Here is a 21508-nt window from a genome sequence, read left to right on the forward strand (position 1 = left end):
GAAGCCCTAATGATGATCTGAAATGTCAAGGGCTCCTCTGCGCTAATGATATGCATCCGGAATCCTTCCCAGATGAGAGAAGACACGCTTCCCTTTGATCTAGAGTTGGAAGGATGACAGAGTGGAGGCAGTCATGATGATGAAAAGAAAGGAATAAACTAGGTGGCAACTTCCTGTCACAAAGAGAAACCAACAACAGGGAATCAACAAATTACGTGTGATGTTGGCATCGCAGCGGAAGCAACAGTGGTACCACCTATAGCAACTGCTGGTAGGACGCGGCTGCCTGCCATGCCCTGCCCGGGCCCTTACATCAGCCTTGACTTATCTTGGATGAAATAAAACCTCCGGGTTTGACATCCAGCGCTGTGACTCTTTGGAGAGTAGGAAACATGCACGCTGGCCTTCCGTCACAATCCTTTTCATCCCTTTGTGAAAACAAAAATATGCAGCTACTGGATCACATTGTACCTGGTATAAAAAGGCTTCACATCTTTTAGTCTCTGATTTTTCTCGTCAGCAGGGATGTATTCACTTCCTGTGGCTTCCATAACACAGGGCCACAAACCAGGTGGCTTAAAGCAGGAACAATTCATAGCCTTACAGTTCTGGAGGTTAGAAGCCCAAAAGCAAGGTGGCACCAGGTTTGCTTCCTTCTGAAAACCCTAAGGGAGAATCTGTCCCGGGCTTCTCTCCCAGCTCCAGGGGCCTCAGACATTCCTGGGCTTCTGAACGTACCTCATGACAATCTCCCATGACTTCACATGCCTCCCCTTGGTGTGACTCTGTCCAGATCGCCCCTTGTTACCATGTCACCAGTTGTCCTGAACTAGGGCCCCCCTCTAATGACCTCATTTTACCTTGATTCCCTCTGTAAAGACTATAGGTCCAATGAGCCATGTTCTGTGGTCATGGATGTTAGGACTTCCAACAGGTCTTTTTTGGAGGACACAATTCAATATGTAACAGTGGAATTGGTCCCTTTTGGCAAAGCTAGAGAAAACGCCATGTAGGGCATCCATGACCAAACTGCGTTCTGCGTATCTGTAGGGTTTTATGGAAGCATTTCAAAGGTTCTGCAAACACGGATTCAAATTTCCTTTAGAAGCACATTGAAGACATGCACTGAGATTTGATGCACATCACTTATGAACATCAAGGAATAGTTTGTGCTTCCAGAATAATAAATTGGGTTTCTTGGGTTTTGGGTTTTTTTTTTGTTTGTTTTTTTTTTTGGTTGGTTTTGTTGTTGTTGTTTTTGGTCCAGTCCCATGAAAAAAAGAATTTCTTGTGCCACCTCTGTGCATATATTCAAACTTCTTAGTAGGTTCCTGATTTAAACCAACTGCTGTTTTATACTGGTCATCACTGATTTCAAGCCCTGTGCGTGACTCTGCGTAAGTGTATAAGCAACTGTGTAAAACTGCTTACGTGTGAAAACCCAGGCAAGAAGGTTCCTGGAGCTTAACTGCAAAGGGGGCCAGATGCCCCTGCTCAGGGAAACCTTCCTCCTGGCTCTGTGGTTAATCATGGGAGGGAACACATGGCATGTTGATGGGATGACATGGGGGACAAAGGAAGGCATTTCTATAAAGTTTAGGTGCCCTGCTAGTCAAGGTTGCCCAGGCTGCAAATGACAGCAACCCATCTCAACGGAGTTGAAGTGAAAAGGAGACTTTTTGTCTCCTCTGCGGTGTTTCTTCTTCCGCTCCTCACTGTGCAGGGTCCCCGTGTGATGTCCTCTGTGCTCGTGTTGGGGGTACGATGCATTGGCTCCTTCACACACATTCTAACATTCTCTAACCTGCTTCCCTGAATTACAGAAAATGGAAATCTCAAACTACATTTCCCAGACTCCCCTGTAGCTAAGGTTGCCAGGGAGTCTGGGTTCTTCCTCAATGAGGTGGAAGCGGACCATGAGGTAGCCACGGCGTGGGAAGGGACTGGCTCTTTCAGCCAGAGGCAGAGGCATTTGGTTCTCCAGAATGGCCCCGGGGAAGGGTCTGCGTCCAGTCCTCATGTTGCAGGTGCTGTCCTGGGGGAGGAAGTCACCAGATGGTTTCCACTAACAGTCTTGACTGGTTTCTCCTGGATACTGTTACTCCTGGCTATGTAGCCTCCAAGCCTAATTTTCAAGACCTCCTGGAGATTCTGGGAACTACCAAAAATGTCTCCAGAATTTCTTATAAAGGTCTATTTTCCATAAATTGAAGTGGATTCTGTTATGTGCTACTGAGAACTTAAGGATCCACCATGACTCCAACATACGGCACATACACTCACGAGTCCCAGGGCCCCTTCAGCCACAGCTTTCTCTGAAAATGAAGAAGAGTTTTGACTGCCTCCCAGAAAACACTGCCCCCCCCCGATGTCTTACAGGTCCCTCAGTCTTCACAGATCCCAAACCAAATTCTTCACTCTCCCCTCCAAGCCTGCTGATCCTGTTTCCTTTATCAGATGCTATCATTTCCCCTGGCACCCACACCAAAATCTAAGACACCTCCTAGACTTGTCTCTCTCCTTCACCCTCAAACTTCAACGAGTCCTACTTCTTAATCCTTTTCTGAATAGGCCCCTTCTTGAATCTTCCTGCCCCTATCGTAGTTTCCACCTCTCCTCTCCCGCTTCAATCAATTCATCCTTCACGCTTCCTCCATAGTGATGTTTCAAACGCCCAAGTACAACCATGTCATCCCTTGGCTTGAATGCATTAAACAGTTTCCCACCATGATTGTGGTTTCAGGCTGGATGAATGGTGTGAAACCAGAGGTGTGGCAGAGGGTGGCTAAAGATTCACCAAATCCATTTCTTCTTTCTCCTGAGACCATGGCCAGGCCCCATTCCCCAGCTCCTCTCCCAGTTAGAAGGCTTGGGTAGCTGTCAGACCCGACTTCAAACACTGGCTCTATTGCTGCATCCATTAGCTCTTGCTGCATAACAAACCACCTTGAGACTTGGTGGCTTAAACCCACCACCATGTATTATTTCTTGAGAGTTGACAGAAAGATGGTGATTCTGCTGCTCTGGGCTGAGATCGGCCCACTCGTGCATCAGTACCATAGGAGGTCAGTGAGGGGCTGCCTGGCCTGTGACAGGCTCAGCAGGGAGATGCCCCTCGGCTCCATGCGGTCTCGCCTCTGCCAGGTGGATAATGCAGACTGTCCTCACGCCAGAAGTCAGGCTCTGAGGGCATCTAGAGTCCTGCTCTTCCACCACATTCTCTTGGCCAAAACAAATCACAGGCCAGCTCAGATTCCAGGGGTGGGAGAACAAACCCTAGTTCTCAGTGCGAAGGGCTACAGAGGCATACTGCCGAGAGAGGAAGTAAAGAACTGCAGGCATTTTTGCAATTAAAGCAGCACAGCTACTCACTAGATGTGTGACCTTAAGTGAGTTCTCCTCTCTGGGCCTCATTTCCTCATCCATAAAATAGGGGAAATAACACATTCCTCACAAATGAGATTTGGAGGTAAGGTAAAGTCCTTAGCAGAGGGTTTGGCACGCAGTGAGAACTGAATGATCCTTTACTACTTTTCTTTTTCATACCTCCCTGCAGTGTAAGTTTACCACTGTACCTGTTTGTGTAAGCTCAGGAAGCATTTGTTGAACAAATTAACCATGCACCTGGCTTGAATGACCAGCTAGAACAATGGGATTTTAATGGCTCACCGTGTTTCTAGAGCTAGCACAAGCACACACTTCTCACACTTGGTCACGGGCCCATTTGAAATCATCCTGTTCAAGCCTGACATAGAGCCCTCTTAAAATATATCCTCCAGCTGCTCAAACACAGTCTGTCCTCTGTGCTTGGATAAGGGCAGGAGAACACAATTCATGTCCCTCTAAACAAACTGACTGGTTCAGTCTTTCCAAAAGAGAATGTGCATGAAGCTTGCTAATTAGGACATTTCAGACTCTCATTTCCAAAGGATCAAATACCGCCAAGAATTATGCTAAGAAATCTTTGGCTACTTTGCTTTATTTATGTGGTAGATTGATTGTATAACTGCCCTATGCTTTATACATCTTTTTGGTCGTGTCATCTTACACTGACTCTGGGTTTGGTAAATTGGACTCGTTTTGGCCAATAGAATAGTAGCAAACTTGATACAAACATACATCGGAAAAGTGATTGTTTTGTCCACTTGTTCTTTTTCTTTTTTTTTTTTAATGGACCCCTGTCACCAATATGAGAATATTCCAGAGTTAGCCTGCTGAATGGATAAAAAAAAGATATGTGGAAGACGGCTGAATCATGCCATCCAAGGTTCTCTTAGACCCACCAGGCCCTAAGGACCACAAATATGGGAGTGAGACCGGTCAAGACGACCCCTGCCTGCCCATATTAGCAAAAATACCCAGTCAATCCACAGACTTAAAGAGGGCAATGAAAAGTTGTCATTTTTAAACCACTTGATTCTGGGATGATTTTTTTTTTTTTATGTGGCAGTACTTAACTGATACCAATCCACGCCCTGATTTTCATTATCAATCTTATCATGAGCCTGTTTCTTTTTCATATACTTTATGAGGAAAGAGAAAGAGACTGTAGGTGCATACCAGTAAGCCAAGATAAGAAGGGCCATTCAGAAATTAAGTATCCTGGCTACCAAGCTGGCTAAAATGACTGCGTGTATTTAAGTTCACGAGTAAGAAGAACTTGGAAGAGCCAAGACAGCATCTCACTATTAAACTGCTTCTAAGTGTGATTTATTAAGAGAACAAGGGAGCGAAGGAACGTGAAATATTGGTTTGTGCCAGCATCAAGGAGATCCGCTGGCTTTACTCCTAGACCTAACATAGGATGGGAATGATGGCACTCGGCGAGACCATGCCTCGGTTTACCTGGCTGCTTTACAGGGACTATTTGAGTTTCATGTGACTAGTAGGCCCCAATATCTCTGCAGAGGAATTATTATTCAAAGCATAAGTTATTTTGGGAGTATAATTCTATGGCATCTGTTTGGCTCTCTACTATCTGACTAATGGGTGGGAGCCACAGCATTAAAAAGTAGCAAGTTGGGGATCCCTGGGTGGCGCAGTGGTTTGGCGCCTGCCTTTGGCCCAGGGCGCGATCCTGGAGACTGGGATCGAGTCCCACATCCAGCTCCCGGTGCATGGAGCCTGCTTCTCCCTCTGCCTGTGTCTCTGCCTCTCTCTCTCTCTCTGACTATCATAAATAAAAAATTAAAAAAAAAACTTTCATTAAAAAAAAAGAAAAGTAGCAAGTTCCTGATACTAAAAGTCTACTGTGGAATTCCATTAGCAATATATATATATATATATATATATATGCAATGAAATGACCTTTCTAATTAGGTCTCATTTAGACTAACATCGGTTTACATTTCCTGAGTGCGTGCCACCAGGGAAGGAAGGCTTTACCCATAGATAATCCATCAAGTTACTAATCTCTAGGTGCCTAATTGAGAACTGACTGCCCGCCAGGTCCTCTACAGCAGCTCTTCTATTACATATGAGCAGGCCCCACCTCTTCATCTCCAGGTCTGCATCTTCCCAGAGTTGCCTTCGCCCATCTGGCTCCCGTGTCTCATGTAGCTCACACAGCTCTGACACTAGCCTTCCTCCGTGTGTATCTCTACGTCCACAGCATCTCGCAAGAAAAGACAGAGATCCTGGTTCCTCGGTGGACACCCACAGGCAAAAACTACAAGCTTCTCTGTTCCTGGGGGACCAGTTAGAATTTTCATATTCTCTAAATTAAATGTAAATTTCTGGAATAAATAATTTGCTTAGATCTTTTGCCACATCCCAGGGGATCTCTTTCCAGTTACCTCATGGAATAGTATTAAATACATACAACTAAATTAAAGTACAAATAATATGCAGTAATGCACGAGTAGAGGTCACCTTCTCCCCCTCCTCCTCTCTCTCCCTGAAGATCTCAGCTGAAATGTTGCTGTGCTCAAAGAGAAAACATTTGGACCCTTACCTAAACTGGGTCTTGATGCATCTTTAAGACAAGTATTGAAACTCGTAATTATTCGTTTACTTATATACTTAGAGCTACCCGCCCACTAACACAAAATCCTTGAGGGCAAAGATCACTTCTTTTGCTCTTACTGTGGTTCCACACAGTCTAGCACAGTTCTTGGCACATTACAGATGCTCAATAAATGATGACAAAAATGATAACTAAGATATATCTTGACGACCAGTTATGATTAATTGTAGGGCTTCAAACGAAGTGATTCTGAGGCTGGAAGAGTTTCATGATCAATGAAAAAGGTAGCGTTGGTTCTAAAAGAGGGTTTCTCAATGACTACTCTATTGGCGTTTGGGGCTAGATAATTCTTTGTCATGTGGGGGGGGGGCCATCCTGTGCATGGTAGGAAGTTTGGCAACATGCCCGGCCCTGACCCCACCAGATTCCAGTAGCACCACCACCCCTGTGCACCAAGCTACACCAGCTGTGACCATTAGAAATACCTCCAGATATTGCCAAATGCCTCTGGGTAGAGCAAGAATGCTCCCCTCCCCTCTCGGTGGAGAACCACTCACCCAAAGGGTGATGGCAGCATTGGGTATTATTTTTGGAGGCAGATACCTGCCAATAGAACTACAGAACACCATGAGGAGGCTAGAATATCAGAGGTGGGGGGGGGGCTGTAATACCTTTTATATTCCATTTCAAGGTTTTTGAAAAACAAGTTCTTAGAACCCTAAGTCTTCTTAGAGTCTGAAAGGGTAGAGCTTAGCATTGGGAAAGCACTGCATATTTATTAACGCTAAAAACATTTTGAGTTAGGAGTGCTGTTGGACGTCTGAAGCCAGGTTTTAATCTGCCTCTTTTCCCAAATTACACCCCCGCTTTCCCTCTATTGAATAACACCTTCAGGAAGCAAATACACTCTGAGGGTCACCACCTACAAGTAGGAAATCATTTACGCTTGCTTCGTGATGGGCTGGATGGAACAATATACAAAAAGTCTATTTTATTAAGGCTTAATACCCAGTTTTCAAAATAGAGATCATACTCAAGAGGAAAAGAGGAGAAAATGCTGGCAGAGGTACTTTGTAAACAGTAAAGTGATCTGCAAACATCAGCCACTTCCTTCTCTGGGCTTCCATGGCCCCCACACACGCCTTCCTGTATTTATCACAGGGCACTTCAGTGTCTGATCACCTGCCCCACTGTATCCGGAGTCTCTCCAGGGCAGGGCCAATGTTCTGTCCCTCTCTGTCCCTAGTGCGCTGCCAAACCCCACGCTGGGACCCAGCACCAAGCGCATGCAAGTGGAGTGCACGGTGGGTTTATTATCACCCCCATGTGCCCGGCATCCTGTCTCCCTCCTTGTGGTGACTGGCTCCCCACATGGCACGCGATCTAGGTGGGCCCATCCATCCCTCAACGTGCACACCCTCCCACGGTCCATGGGGAAGAGGGCCCATTGACCTAAGACATGCCAGTCAGACTCTTCTAAGAATTGGAATTTGGACCAAAGAGACACCAAGAGAGAAGATGGTTGGAGCCAATTTATCCCAACCACAGCGCCCTGAAGCAACTTCTCTTTAATTCCTGAGACCTAATTCTCCCTTGCTGTCCCCTTGCTGTCCCTTTGCCTGTCTTTCCCGAGATGTGGTTCAACCCTATTTGCTTCCATCAAATGTTACCCTTGTTATTTTTGTTTTTTTCAACTAACATCTTCTTTCGGGAAGATAGTAGCTTTCTCTTTCTAAAAAAAGAAATTTATTTAAATTCAATTTAGGTAACATATGGTGTATTATTAGTTTCAGGGGTAGGATTTAGTGATTCGTCAGTTGCATGTAACACTCAGCACTCATCACATCACCTGCCTTCCTTAATGCCCATCATCCAGTCCCCCCATCACCCCACTCACCTCCCCTTCCCCAACCTTGTTTCCCACAGTTAAGAGCCTCTTCTGATGTGCCTCCCTCTCTGTTTTCTTCTTATTTTATTTTCCTTCCCTTTTTATGTTAATCAGAGCTGGCCTTTGTTCCTGACAACCAAAGAACCCTATTGAAGTCCTCACCCCTAACCTTCTTTCCATGATTTTGCCGCTATTTCAGATTCCCTTGCTACACCATGGACCATCAGCTATCAGAGGAGCATAAATCCTAGTTTATTGTCATCTAAAATGTAATATCATTGTAATAAACACGTAGCATCTAAAAATGTGGCATAAAGTTTCTGTGGTGTGAAAATAAATTCCCAAATTTCCCTCTAGCACCATATGGACATATCTGTGGAAGCTCCATCAGTTTGATAGAGACGATTCCATGCACACAGGACCCATCCTAAGAGATGCTCCTTGCCTTCACAGCCCAGCCATGGACAGGAGTCCAGCTTTTCCTGAGTCTCATTTCCAACTGTACCCAGATCTTTGCGTGGGAAATTCTGAAAGCAAATTTCAAGGTTTTAGAACCTTCCCTAAAATCCTGCCTTATGGGTTTTACAAAGATGGAGGAGACCTCAGAGGAGGTGACCTTTCATTATTAGTATAAAAAGTACCTAGACTCAAGCTTATCAGAGGAGCAGTACTGCAGTTTTATGTGTCACCCTCTGTTTGAGCCGGGAAGGTGACTGTAGAGGCTCTGTAACCGATGAGCTTGTCCCCAAGCCTGGCAATGCCTACCAGTTACATTTTAATTTATTAAAAAAAAAAAAAAAACCTTTAGAAGACCAATATCACCACAGCACAATGAGAAGAGGGCTCGTACAAGTTATGCAAGAAGTCGCAAGTGAAAAAAAAAAAAAGAAGTCGCAAGCATTGGACCTGCTGGTGCCACAGTCTTGCATCTGAGACAGGAGAGCAAGCGCTGCCTTTCCAAATGCCCAGGACGGACGGTACCGGGGCACAGGGACTGCTGGAGGAGATAAGCTGAGACTCCTCTGAATAATCACCTCACCCCCGTGGCTTCCTGCTTAGCTGAACTAAACTCTTTAGCATCCATTTAAGTATTTCTTTCTCCTGTGACCTGTAAAAGGTGGAAATCTGACAGCATGAATAGACTTGAACACATCCCCAGGTGATTTTCTTCGGTGGAAAACTTTGCCTCTTCGCTGTCGCTCTAATGTCAGAGCTGCTTCTTGGCTTTGCCACAGGGTAGGGACATTGCCGTTCTTGCTCCCCTGTGGGGTCGCATTTCAAAAAATACTACGAGAAACCTGTCCTCAGGGGCAGGGGGTGCTACTAACAGCCACAGCCAGCATCTGTGACCTTGAGAGCCACCCACCCTTCTGGTGCCTCAGTCTGTGTGACGTCAGGACAAGATCCTTCCTAGGGGGGTGTTGACAGGGGGCAGTGAGGGCATGACCTTGAGGCCTGCTGCAGCCAGAAAGCACCAGATTTCTGCACTAGTACTAACTACCAGATCTGTGCCGTGAGCACCGTGTGGGCTTCAGAAAGCACATGGAGGGATGGAAAGTGCTAGAAAAGAGAGAGATCCTCCTTCCAGTGTATGGCTGTCATGACTGTGTATCAATTACCTGACTCCTAAGGTCTCCTTCCCCAAAAACAAGCTGAGGAGTCATCCCTCCCTCCCTATTTGTTGGGAGCCTGAGCCAGTTTTCCTCTGGCTGGGGCTCTGCTCCAGATCACACTTCCCCATTCGAGGCCAGTCCAGAGAGCGACAGTGTGCGCGGCTCAAACGGCCGCCAACTCATGGTAAATTCGCTCAGTGTTGCCGGAAATCAATCAGAAGGCATCATCAACCGCCGAGAGTGGTTTTCTGGACCATCCTAGGACAGAAAAATCACACTACCCAGGGGGCCATCACACAGAGTCTTGGATCCTGGCAGGAACCCCGTCTGCCTCCCGGCCCCCAGGCTTGTCTCCTGCTGCTCACCCCACGTCCTGCTGCTCTTCTCCCTCGCGCTTGGCAAGGGGAATATGTGGTTTTGGCAAATATGCTTTCAAGTGCCCTGAACACAAATAAGAGAAAGAAAGGCTGATGAGGAAGGGAAAGGGGAGAGGAAGGAAGGCTTCTCACCTACCACTTACTTTGCCAACAGGGAGAGAGTAGAAGCGTAGAGGATGAGAAGATGGGAGGAGAGGAGGGGATGGTGGGGTGGGATGGAGGGAGGAGAAAAGAAAAGGAAAAGGAAAAGAGAAGAGGAGGGAAGAGCCGGGAAAGGGCGGGCCAGAGGATGGAGCGGACTGCACTGATGGCCCGGCCAGCCCTTGACTTGGGCCAGGCCGGAAGCACGCGCTGGCGCAGGGAGGATGGTGGGGCGGTTAACTTTTGTTGTTAAAGTCTTGCTTCCTCCCTTCCTAGAGACGGGCCTCTGGGAAGGGTGCATCGGGGCCCTGGCCTTGCTCCTAACAAGCCCTACCTTCAAATCCAGGCTGTTCCGGGGAGAAAGGCCTGGCACGCGGCGCTCCGCACCCCGGGGCCCGGGCAGCAGAACCCGGGCCCTTCCTCGCTGCCCTGGTGCCGAAGGACAGCGCCCGGGGCCCACAGAGTCTCTGCCTTTGGGTGTCCAGCCTTCCAGGAGAGGATCTTGCTGCCAACAAAGCGATCTTATTGTTTTCCCAAGCATTTGTTCACCTCTTAATAAATAATGATATTAGGTCTTTGGGGGGAAGGAGGAGGGAACTGCCAATAGGAGATTTAATTTGCTGTAATCAACCCCTCTTAGCATGCAGAGTCACACAGGACGAGTAAAAGAATTAATCTCTACCAGAAAGAACTGCCTCTTCGGTGTTATGAATCTAATCACTCATGAGGCTGAGTTGGCACTTCGGGTTTAGCCAGAGCTCCAAAGAACAAAACCCACAAGATCGGGCTTCAGATGTGGTCTGAAGGGGACATGTTATTGAATTGGGGGGGGGGGGCTGCGGACTAGAAGGGGAATGGAACGCAAACAGAGGAGCCCTGCCTCTTTTAGACACCCCCGAGATGTTCAGATAGACAGGGAATTTATAAACAACTGCAGGCCTCTGGGCTGCCCGCGTGAGACGTTCCTCCTTGCTTCCATTCTCCAGAATGGGCTGTCACACCTGCCAATCACGCCCGGCACCCCTATTATACTTGGGAGATGTGTTTGCGCTGCGCCTACTGTTTTATAATCCTCAGAGGTAGAATTTCATAGCCCGGCAATGCTTTTGCCTTTGACATTCTCCTAAGCAGGATTTATTGCTTCCAAGACAGATGTGACTTGAATCGATTATGCCTTTTAAGCGGCCTCCAGATTCTCTGGAATACTTTGTGCCTGACTTCATTCAACTCGCAGGCTGATGTCAGAGCATTTCATCATAATCTAATGCTATTAAGAGTCCTCTGGGTGTGGAAGTGAGCAGGCTATTATACCAACCAAGTTAAGGGATGTGGTTACTACTCTTGAGAAGCCTGCGTCCTCCGACACGCAAGCCAATTGCATATCTATTAATACCACAAAATGCAGCTGAAGGGAAGGGGCACACAGAATTTCTATTCACATTCTGTTGACCTCCCATTATTGATGAACTCAGAATATGAAATAAGTACATTCACTCGTCTTTGCAATTGAGGTAAGAAGCAATGTCAAACCATGAACGGAAAATCACTGAATTTTCAAAAATGCTCAATAGACAGTCTCCTTATAAACTGTGTATCCCTAGCTATCTCCTTCAAAACTGAAAACCACACATCACCCCTGGCCATACCCAAAATGTTGGGGTGCCTTAGCATTTTATAAGTTGGGCAGCACTAATCTTAAACGGACATGCTCTGAGCCTGAGGGCATTAAGTAACATTGAGTCTAATTGACTTTAGCCACAGACCTAGAGATAACCACAAATAATGTTTCAAAAAGTTAGTGGTCTGGGGAGAAAAGAAATGAGGGTGGTATTTTTAGACCAAACTAATCACAATTTGCCTCATCCTACATTAGTCTGAAAGACAAGAGGGAAGAGTCTTTGAGCAAAAGTAGGCAAACAAATGATGGGTCCAAGACACCACAGCACTTCTGCTACCTGACCTTCTGTTTTCTGCCCCCTCAGGAGGACTCAACCCACCCTCCTTTTGGAGGCATGACTTTAGGGGAATATCCACCATACCCTGCTCCATTTCATCTGACCATGTAAGTGGGAAGATTCCAGCAGGCATTGACTGGGGATCAGGAGAGAATGAGATAGTAAGATGATCCTACACAGTAACCACATTTTATGGGATATTCTAGTCTCATTAGATTTAATAAAGGGGTAAATGGTGACCAACACCATGAAGGATGACAGTTGTCAAATGAATCCAGCATTGCAGGCGGGGGGTTGGGGGGGGGGAATGTTTTCTTAAGCAATATTGAACACTTCTGAAATCCCATTCTAGACATGAGTGAAGGAGAGAAAAAGAATGGTTTTTTATCTCCTCAGATTTTGCAAACTAGAGTTTACACAATATATCTGGGGAATTATTTAGCTAGTTCCCTTGGCTGGTGTGTTAGCTATAGGATTGGGCCCAGGCACTGAGGAAAGCTAATCCTTTCAAGGACAATTTGCTCTCTTTTATTTGGTAAATTGTTCGAATTTCCCCTTTTTTGCCCCAAGTCTTAAAATTGGCTGTTAGAACTTCAGAAACTTTCCTTTTTCCACCAGGCAGGCTCAGGAAGAAAGGAGAAGTGGAATGGGCCGCTCATAATAAAGGGGAGAAGGGAGAACAGTGAATAAAAATGAAAGGCTTTGCATAATTTGGGTCATCTGAACAGAGGGCCTCAAAACTCCCATGGGGCAGCTTCCGGCATTGACAGGTGAGAAACGCACCAAAGCCCTGCCAGTTAAAGTCTTACTGGTACAAGATACCGGCTTCACGATTGATTTAAAAAATCAAACATAAAACACCACCATGGTAGAAACAAAAGCAAAGAAACCACAGTTCAAAATCTGATACAGAGCAGAACACAGGAAACCACCAACCACTCTGACCTCACTGCTGTCGAACAGAAAACAAGCTCAGGAAGAAAGCTCCAGGGCAAACTAATACAAAATCACCAAAACCAAAGAACATTTTCTGAAACATTTCTAGATACTGAGGGGGTAGACATGACAATAAAATCTAGTTCGGCTTGGCTTCACGAACACAGCAAACTACCACTTTTCCTAAAACACCTGGTGTTTGCCTACCAACATATCTGGAGAGACCCACCAACAAAGCCAGAAGGAGTATATCGATTACCTTTAAATATTTCAATAAAATAGTGCACGAGGAGAAACCTTGAAGAGGAATCTCAACAAAAGAATGCAATGAGCTAAATCCCTTCTGTAATTAATTCATTGTGAGCATTAAAACACACACACACACATACAACAGTGCTGATTCGCTTACTGGTGGTGCATCAAATGTACCAAAATATTCATTAGCTGCTCAGTGATGCTGCTTGGGATCCGTATCGCTCCACTCCAAAGCATTTGCCAGCTTTGATGCCTGCCAAGTTTGTATGTAAATGGATTTTCACTTTTCCAAGGCTAATGAGAGATCTGTTAAATTCTCAGGAACAACACATATATTCTTTTTAAGCCCTATTACTTTGACTTAAAACCAAGCTATTTCAATATTAAATCCCAAATAATTCCTAATCAGAAATCTACCACCCTGTATATCAGAATGCCTGCTACGTGGCTGTTTATCACAAAGCCGGTTTCCAGTAAGGGTGGTAGTCGAACAGTTTTGCACAATTTCTACCAAAAAGAAAATAAACAGAAAGATACCGCGGACTCGTCAATCTCTGTACCTGAGCATCCATTAAGAGGTGTCTCATCAGTATCATGGAACTCTTCAGAGTCTCTTTCTCAGTGGGTAGAAAGGGGTCTTTGTCCTCTTCTAGCGCCTTCGACTTGGTGACAATAAAATGGGATATCTGGTCATTTAGGGTGTGCAGTGACTGCACAGCTACAAAAAAAAAAAAGAGAAAGAAGGAGAGAGTGATCAAAACAGGTAACTTTCAAAGAGAACTTGGCTAGTACTTTTAAAGGGAGAACTAGAGGTGTGCGTATAAGGTACAAGCCATGGAGGTACTGAGAGACCAGGATATCCACGAAGCTCTTCAACACATATGTTTAACAGCTAACAAGTATTTATTGAGTGCTCACCAAATACTAAACCTATACGGAGTGCTTGGGGGTATAATGGCAAGCAAAGGCAGACACGGCGCCTACCCTCATGGAGCGGCCAGTCCTGTTGAGAAAACTGAAAAGAAACAAGTCAGGGAACACTTCCCTGAAGATGACTTTGTGGTAAGTGTTTATAAATTACAGAGATTAACAGGGCATGAGGGGACAGTCCTAGAGTAGATTTACATTTATGGTAATAAACTTGGCTACTTTACCTCTAAGCAGATGGCCTCCATCATTAAAGTACATGAAGGGACAAAGGCCATGTTTTCCAGTCAGTGCTGCATGTGTGCTGGGAGGATTATTATTTCTCTGTAATTCACATAGCGCTTGCCATCTGACCTGTTATAAATTCAAAGATTTCATTTATCTATAATGCTTGTTGCCTCTTTCTCTACAGTCTCTACAGTGCATTCAGGAAGAGCAGAGATTTTTTAAAAAATCTTTGTGTATGGTGATATCCCCAACAACTAGGGCAGTGACTAGCAAATAGGAGGTGCTCAATAAACATTATAGAATTTCTTTATTTCTCCTTGAATTCAAATTTCTTTACTTATGGGATTTGTGTAGGTTTCAGGTAAACCTAGCCTCTTGAACGAAAAAAAGTAAAGCTTAGGCATCCTCAGGAAAACCACTGTACCAACCACAGTTCTGAAGATGAAAGTTATCATCAAAAACTCATATACAATAGAATAACTCCGAGCACTTCTGATTCTGACCAGGAGGGAGTATGAGGGTTCAAATTACCCTCTTGCATAAATAACTAGAAAACTTCACAATATCTTCCCAACAAGTATTTTTAGACCTTGAACAACTGGCAGCATAATACTGTGATCCTTTAGAAAAGAGAAGGAAAAAAAAAAGTTGAATCCTATCATCACCAGGCATTCTGTAAAAAAGGGATGGCTAGACTTCAGCATAGGAACAAGAAGGACAGTCCACTGATCACACTGAATTGAGGAGACAGAGACTGGGAAAGCTGCATTTGCTACAGTCTGTAAGACAAAGAACTGAAGGGGAGGGAGCTGCACAGAGATCTCCAGAAATCTGCACAGGGGTCCCTTTGAACTCTTGGCTGAATGTCAATCCTGTGTATGAGAAGGATGAAACCCTCCGTGAACAGGCAAGAAAAAATTCCGGAAGAGAAGAGTTATAGTCTGACCAACTCTAAACCAAATGATTCCATGAGATCTCACAGGGCCACAAATTGTGCACATGCTCATCAGCCAAAGTGAATGGGCTTTGCTGGAATTCAGGGCACATTCAATAAAGACTCCAGAAGGATCATGCTTTAGAAATGAAGCTAAATAATCCATAGAATAAAGGCTACTCTAGGCCTATCCAAAAAGAGTTTAAAAGTAAGCCTGAAAGAATCAAACTGATCTGCAAGTAACTAAAATACCCTCCGGGGGGGAAAAATGGAGCATCTTTTGTGTAGAAGTATGACAAGATCTAGCACCCAAAAGTACAAAATTCACAATGCTCAGTATTCAATAAAAAATTACCAGACATGTAAAGAAGCAAGAAAGTGTGACTCATAGCCTGGAGAAAAATCAGTATATAGAAACAGACACATAAATAACAAGTGATAGTATTAGCAAGCATGGCTATTAAAACAGCTATTATGGATGTGTTTTGCATGTTCAAAGTGGTAAAATAAAACATGATTATAATGAGGAGAAAAATAGAATATTCAAATCAGAACCAAATGGAGCTTCTAGGAATGAAAAATGGAGTATCTAAAATGAAATTTTTACTGAGTGAGATTAATAGCAGATTAAAATGCAGAAGAAAAGACCAGTGGATTTGATACTATAGCAATAAAACTCTCTAGAATGAACAGAGCCTCTCTGACAATATAAAGCTGTCTGACATACATGCACTTGGAGTCTGGGGGTGGGGTGAGGGCAGGGACTGAAATAATGTTTGAAGGATTAATGGACAAAATGTTTTCCAAATTTGATAAATTATAAACATATAAATACCAGAGTCTCAATAAACCCCAAACAAGACAAACACAAAGAAAGCTGCATCAAGGCAGATTATAACCAAATTGCTAAACACACAAACACACACACACACATACACACACACACACACAGTGAGAATGAGAAAATCTTAAAATCAGCCAGAGAAAAGGCATATTGCATTCAAAGGAACGGAGATAAGAATGATGTCAGACTTGTAATAAGAATCTATGCAAACCAGAAGATAATCTGTGCATCTTTAAAATACCGAAAGAAAAAAGACACTTGTCAACCTAGAATTCTATAACCAACAATATCCTTCAGTAATGAAGGTGAAACAATGACTTTTTTAGATAAACAAAAGTTGAGAGGAAAATTTTAGTTTACAAAAATGTAAAAAAAGAAGGCTTAAAAGAACAACATGTAACATATAAAGACTTTTTCCTTCCCATCTTTTAATTCATTTAAAAGATAATAGATGTTTGAAAGTAAAACAATAATTTACGGGGTTAACATATATAAAAGTAAAACATATGACAGTACAAAGAATGAGAATATTCACAAACACATAAAGTACAATATTATTTGAAGGTGGACTGTGTTGTCAGATATGCAGTGTAAATCCTATAGTAAGTACTACAAATAATAAATAATAAAGAAATAATTGATGGTTTTGAACTACAGAGAATCAAACTTGGAAACCAGAGCATAGTGTCACAACCATAAGCCACAGAGTAGACAGAATATAGGATATGACATCAGAGAAGTTCCTCACCGCCCAGGAAGACTCTCAAATCCTGCCCTGGACTGGGGAAGGACCTTGGCCCAGACAGGGAAAGATGAACAAAAAAGTATGAGGCTGATTCCCGTCTCCCCGAATCTTCATTCTCTGAAGGAGATAGTTAGAAACACCCAGATAGATTGGGGGATTTGAAAGCTGAAGTGACTTACTGTCTTATGTCCTGCCCCAGGCATATGGATGGGGCATTCGGCATGCATATGTCAGCATTTGTGTAGAAATGATAACCACATGGTCTACTATGCCAGGGAGGATCTGAGATTGCACTACTGCTTTACCACCATCATCCCCCAACCTCCAGTCTTTTCTAGAATCCTGGGGGACGAAGCCATTTCCATTGAGTTCATGGAGCAGGCACACATCCCCAAGACAGGACAACACAGAAGCCTCCTGACAACCCAAAAAGAGGGGGAAGTGGGTGGACACCTGGGTGGCTCAGCAGTTAAAGTGTCTGCCTTCAGCTCAGGGCCTGATCCTGGAGTCCCGGGATTGAATCTTGCATCGAGCTCCCTGCACGGAGCCTGCTTCTCCCTCTGCCTGTGTCTCTGCCTCAATCTCTCTCTCTCTCTCCTCTCGCTCGCTCTTGAATAAATAAATAAAATCTTAAAAAAAAAAAAAAAAAAGAAGGGGGCATGGGTAAAGAGCAATTTGAATTTATTTGATAACTACCCAGAAAAGATACTAAGTTTTCAGCCAGAAGTGCTGAGTCACCATTAGTGAAAATGCAGGTTCCAGATCGAAGCTGAGTTCTGTTGCAGCAAGTTAAAAAGAACAAATGACTTTTTTCAGTATGGACCCTAAATTTTTAGACTCTCTATATTTCCTGCCAATAGGAAAGTTGGGGTACAGGTAAGAAAACGGAAGCTCTAAAATATGCCCTAGGGGCACCTGGGTGGCCCAGTCTTAAGCATCTGCCCTCAGCTCAGGTCCTGATCCCAGGGTCCTGGGGTCAGGCCCTGCTCAGCAGAGGGCCTGCTGCTCCCTCTCGCTCTGCCTGCTGCTCCCCTTGCTTGTGCTCTCTCTCTCTCTCTCTCTCTGTCAAATAAATAAATAAATCTTTGAAAATAAAATAAAATATGCTTTAAACTTCACTTTGTCCTAAATTCGAAAGACAAACTGCAAGAGGTAAGGACTCCCTCTTCTGCTCAAAGAATAGACACTTCCATTGAAGAACCTACCATACTGTGTTACAATCGCTTACAAATCCATCTGTGGTAGATTTAATGATTAGTTCCAAAACCCCTCTCTGAATCTATTCCTACAAAACCCTCCCTCCTCATGACTCTCCTTGGTGGAGAAACATACTTCCTGCCTTAAATAATATCAGGTTTTTCCAAATGACTTGCTTTAGCCCGTTACATGTGAGCAGACACGAGCTATGCCATGTCCAAGCAGAAGCGTTAAGAGCAATTTTGTGGTTCCACTGTGACTCTTTTCCCTTTGCCGTGGGAAGAGCTCAGATCCCGGGATGCAGAAAACATGTATGTGAAAAGCAAACTTTCACTACTGACAAACACCCAAGACTGGGGGAGCTATTTGTTACTAGCGCACAACCTAATGAATGTTGTTTCATAGTCTCTGGACTAGATGGTGACTCTCTTGAAGGCAAGAATAGAACTTTGTTCACCATTTATCAAGGACGTCTAGCACAGGAAAGCCACTCGGGAAATGTTTCCTGAAAGAGTAAATCCAGCTGGTTTGACGGCTCAGATTCTAAAGCCAGTTGGCTTGGGTCTCAAGGCTGCCTGCCTCTCTGACTAGCTATAATAATAATAATGACAACAATTATGGTTTATCGAGTGCCTATCACATGTCAGGGGCTTTTAAAACCTTTGTGCCGACTGATGGTTCACTGATAACGTGGGCCCTGGGGTCAGAAGCCTGAGCTCTGACTTTTACTAAGCAGGTGAATTTGGACAAGTTCCTTTATATCCCACAGGGCCCGGCGTGTTGTAAGTTCCCAACGAATGTTGGCTGCTGTTCTGGTTAAAGACGTTAGAGATGGGGAATCTGAAGCCCAGAGAGGTTCACACAACAGGGATGAGGCCCAAGGCCATGACTCTCCAACGCCTCTTCTCACGATCTTGCCATGATACCACACTTTGGGTCCAGAATAACATCATGAGAGACAACACCGCCAAGTGGCGTGCTAGACCCCCAACACCAGTCACGTGGGGCACAATAAAAGTAAGAGCAGGGAACATTTCTAGACTCTTTTTTTTATTTTTATTTTTTATTTTTAAAATGAATTACTTTTACCTTTTTTATAAATTTATTTTTTATTGGTGTTCAATTTGCCAACATATAGAATAACACCCAGTGCTCATCCCATCAAGTGCCCACCCCAGTGCCCGTCTAGACTCTTTTTAAGCAGATGTAAAACAAGCAGATGGCAGAGTGCCTGGCACACAGTAAACATTCCATGTGCTCAAAATGGCTAGGATCTGAGCACGCTTCTGGATGTTTCCTTGCCTCTATTTCTTAAACCCCTCCTCTCCGTCACACAGTTCCTGGGCCGACAGTCAGCAGCAGCAGTGGTGGGAATATTATAGCAAACGTCTACGGGCGACTCTGCATGGCAAGCGCAGAGCTGCAGGCTTAACAGGCACCGCCTCAATTAATCACCAGGACAACTCTATTGAAGTGTGTGCTGTTGTTTTGCTCCATCTTACAAACAGAGGAACTCAGATGAAGTGTCACCCAGGATTACCTACCTAGTCGCTGAGGGGGGCAGGACGGATACCCGGGCAGCGAGTGTGCCCATTGTGCTGCCCCCACTCTGTGGGCCACTTGCTGCTCTGTCCCAGGCTCCTCTTGGGCTAAACCCAGCTGCCTGTCTGGTTCCCCGACACCCTCCCACCCTGCTCTCACCACCGCCCTTAGGACACGGCCAAGGGCTCACACTGATGTATTTCCCCCGGGGCCAGGGACCACCCAGGCCCAGCCTCCAAGTACAGTGACAGACTGGGCGTGGAGCGGCACCTGGGGAGCCCCTGCACATTCCCAGGCGAAGAAACAGGCAAGATCACAGCTCCCCGAAGACACTGCGGCAGTTTGAGGGTATTGACCCTGGAGCTCGGCGCCGTCTGCCCCTCCAGCTGTCAGGAGCTTGGAGGAGTTACCTGGCCCCTCAGTGTTCCCATCTGCAAGTGGGGAGGATAACAGGAACAGCTTCCTAGGGTGACTCTGTGAATTATATGAGGCAGTTTGCACAAAGCCCCCAAACACAGCATCTGTCACATGACAATTCTATGCAAAGCTCTGACTATTATGATTATTAATCCGCAGCCTGTGCCCCAAGTCTTCAACCTGATGTTAACCAGTTGCTATGTTTATAACCGGGGATAATCGTGAACTCCTCATTACATAAATCAGCCAAGATGGTCTGAATTGTTTATTTCTTCACTGCAGGCTGAGACCCATTAATTCAAAAGCCAGCAGGTGCCAAACTCAAAATTTTTACATATCCACTTGTGTTAAATATAGCCCAAATAGGCAGATTTTTAGCTATTTGGAGCCCGTCTCCTCTGCGTGCCCCACAAAACTGCACCCAGTATCTGCTAGCCATGGAAAAGACAAGCCTAAGCGGCTCTCTGACCCTCAGAACTGTGCTGCTAGGTGCTAGGTGACATCTCCTAGATGCCCAAGTCCCCTCTAGGATCCCCCTCTCCCCTGGCACGTTCCTCTGCGCTCCTCGAGCTCTCCAGGAGGTCACCTGCTGTGAGGGACTTCCTGGAACCCAAAACTTGTCAAAGCCTCACCCAAAAAAGCCTGCGTGTGCTACTGCCACCTAGAGGTCATGTCTTTTTCCTTGAGGAGCCCCCAGATCCTTGGGACCCCCTATATTTCATTTTGTGTTCCCAGTTACAAATTGTCTAGTGCTACGTAGACAGTGAATACGTAAGAACGGCAAGGGGACTGATGGGAAGGAATGACAACAGGGAGGAATATTTTCCCCTTGTGTCTCCGCGTGGAGCTAATCTTCAGGGTTCTTCGGCTTGTGCGATGGGTACCTTACGTGTGTCGGGTTAGCATCCTTCTCCAGTGTGTTCTCATAAAATAAACTCTCTCTCCTTTTCCTGGAAACACGATCCCCACTTGTAGTCCAGGGAGGGCTGGTCCTATTCTGACGTCCCGGAGGTAGGCACACGGTCCAGACCTGGACCATCTAAAGCTTTTCATTTCCCTGGCAACAGAAGTTGGCTCAGAAGAAGTGTAACCTAAACGTGGCCAATCAGATTTAATCCCAGGACCACTCACTAGAACTATGAAGAGGTAGAGCGTATCCTTGTTGGTTGTGATTGCAACACTGGTAGCAGTACGGAGCAGCTGGTGGCCTTTGTAGCCATCATTTGAGGAGCCTCCCCACCCACCTGAGAATAAAATCACCTGAGCCAAGGGATAATTATCACTGACAAATAGGGGAAAAGATTCCTGACCGCACCATTACAGCATCGGGATTCAGTCACCGACTTCTCATTTACGTGGGTCAGCAAATTCCCTTCTTTCCATTAGCCCCTCTGGGTTGAGTTTCTGTCATTTGCAATCAAGAAGCCCGATTACGATAAAGAGGCCTGTACGTTTCTTATTGCAACAGTAATTTAGGTGATTATTTCTCTAACGTATGCTTTCCTCTGTGGCAGACTCAAATGATCCTAAATTTTGTGTTACTC

The 21508-nt window shown here is 45.0% G+C and overlaps 1 protein-coding gene across 1 annotated transcript in view; it reads right to left on the minus strand.

The window, feature by feature from the left end:
• The window catches only part of KAZN (kazrin, periplakin interacting protein), a 1014069-nt gene that overhangs the window by 769392 nt on the left and 223169 nt on the right, over positions 1 to 21508 (minus strand). Inside the window, exon 2 of the mRNA XM_026011952.2 lies at positions 13691 to 13848. Coding sequence (XP_025867737.1) covers positions 13691 to 13848 — 158 coding nt within the window. The remainder of the gene's footprint in view (positions 1 to 13690; positions 13849 to 21508) is intronic.

This window comes from Vulpes vulpes, chromosome 2, assembly GCF_048418805.1.
Source record: "Vulpes vulpes isolate BD-2025 chromosome 2, VulVul3, whole genome shotgun sequence".
Classification (NCBI taxonomy): domain Eukaryota; kingdom Metazoa; phylum Chordata; class Mammalia; order Carnivora; family Canidae; genus Vulpes; species Vulpes vulpes.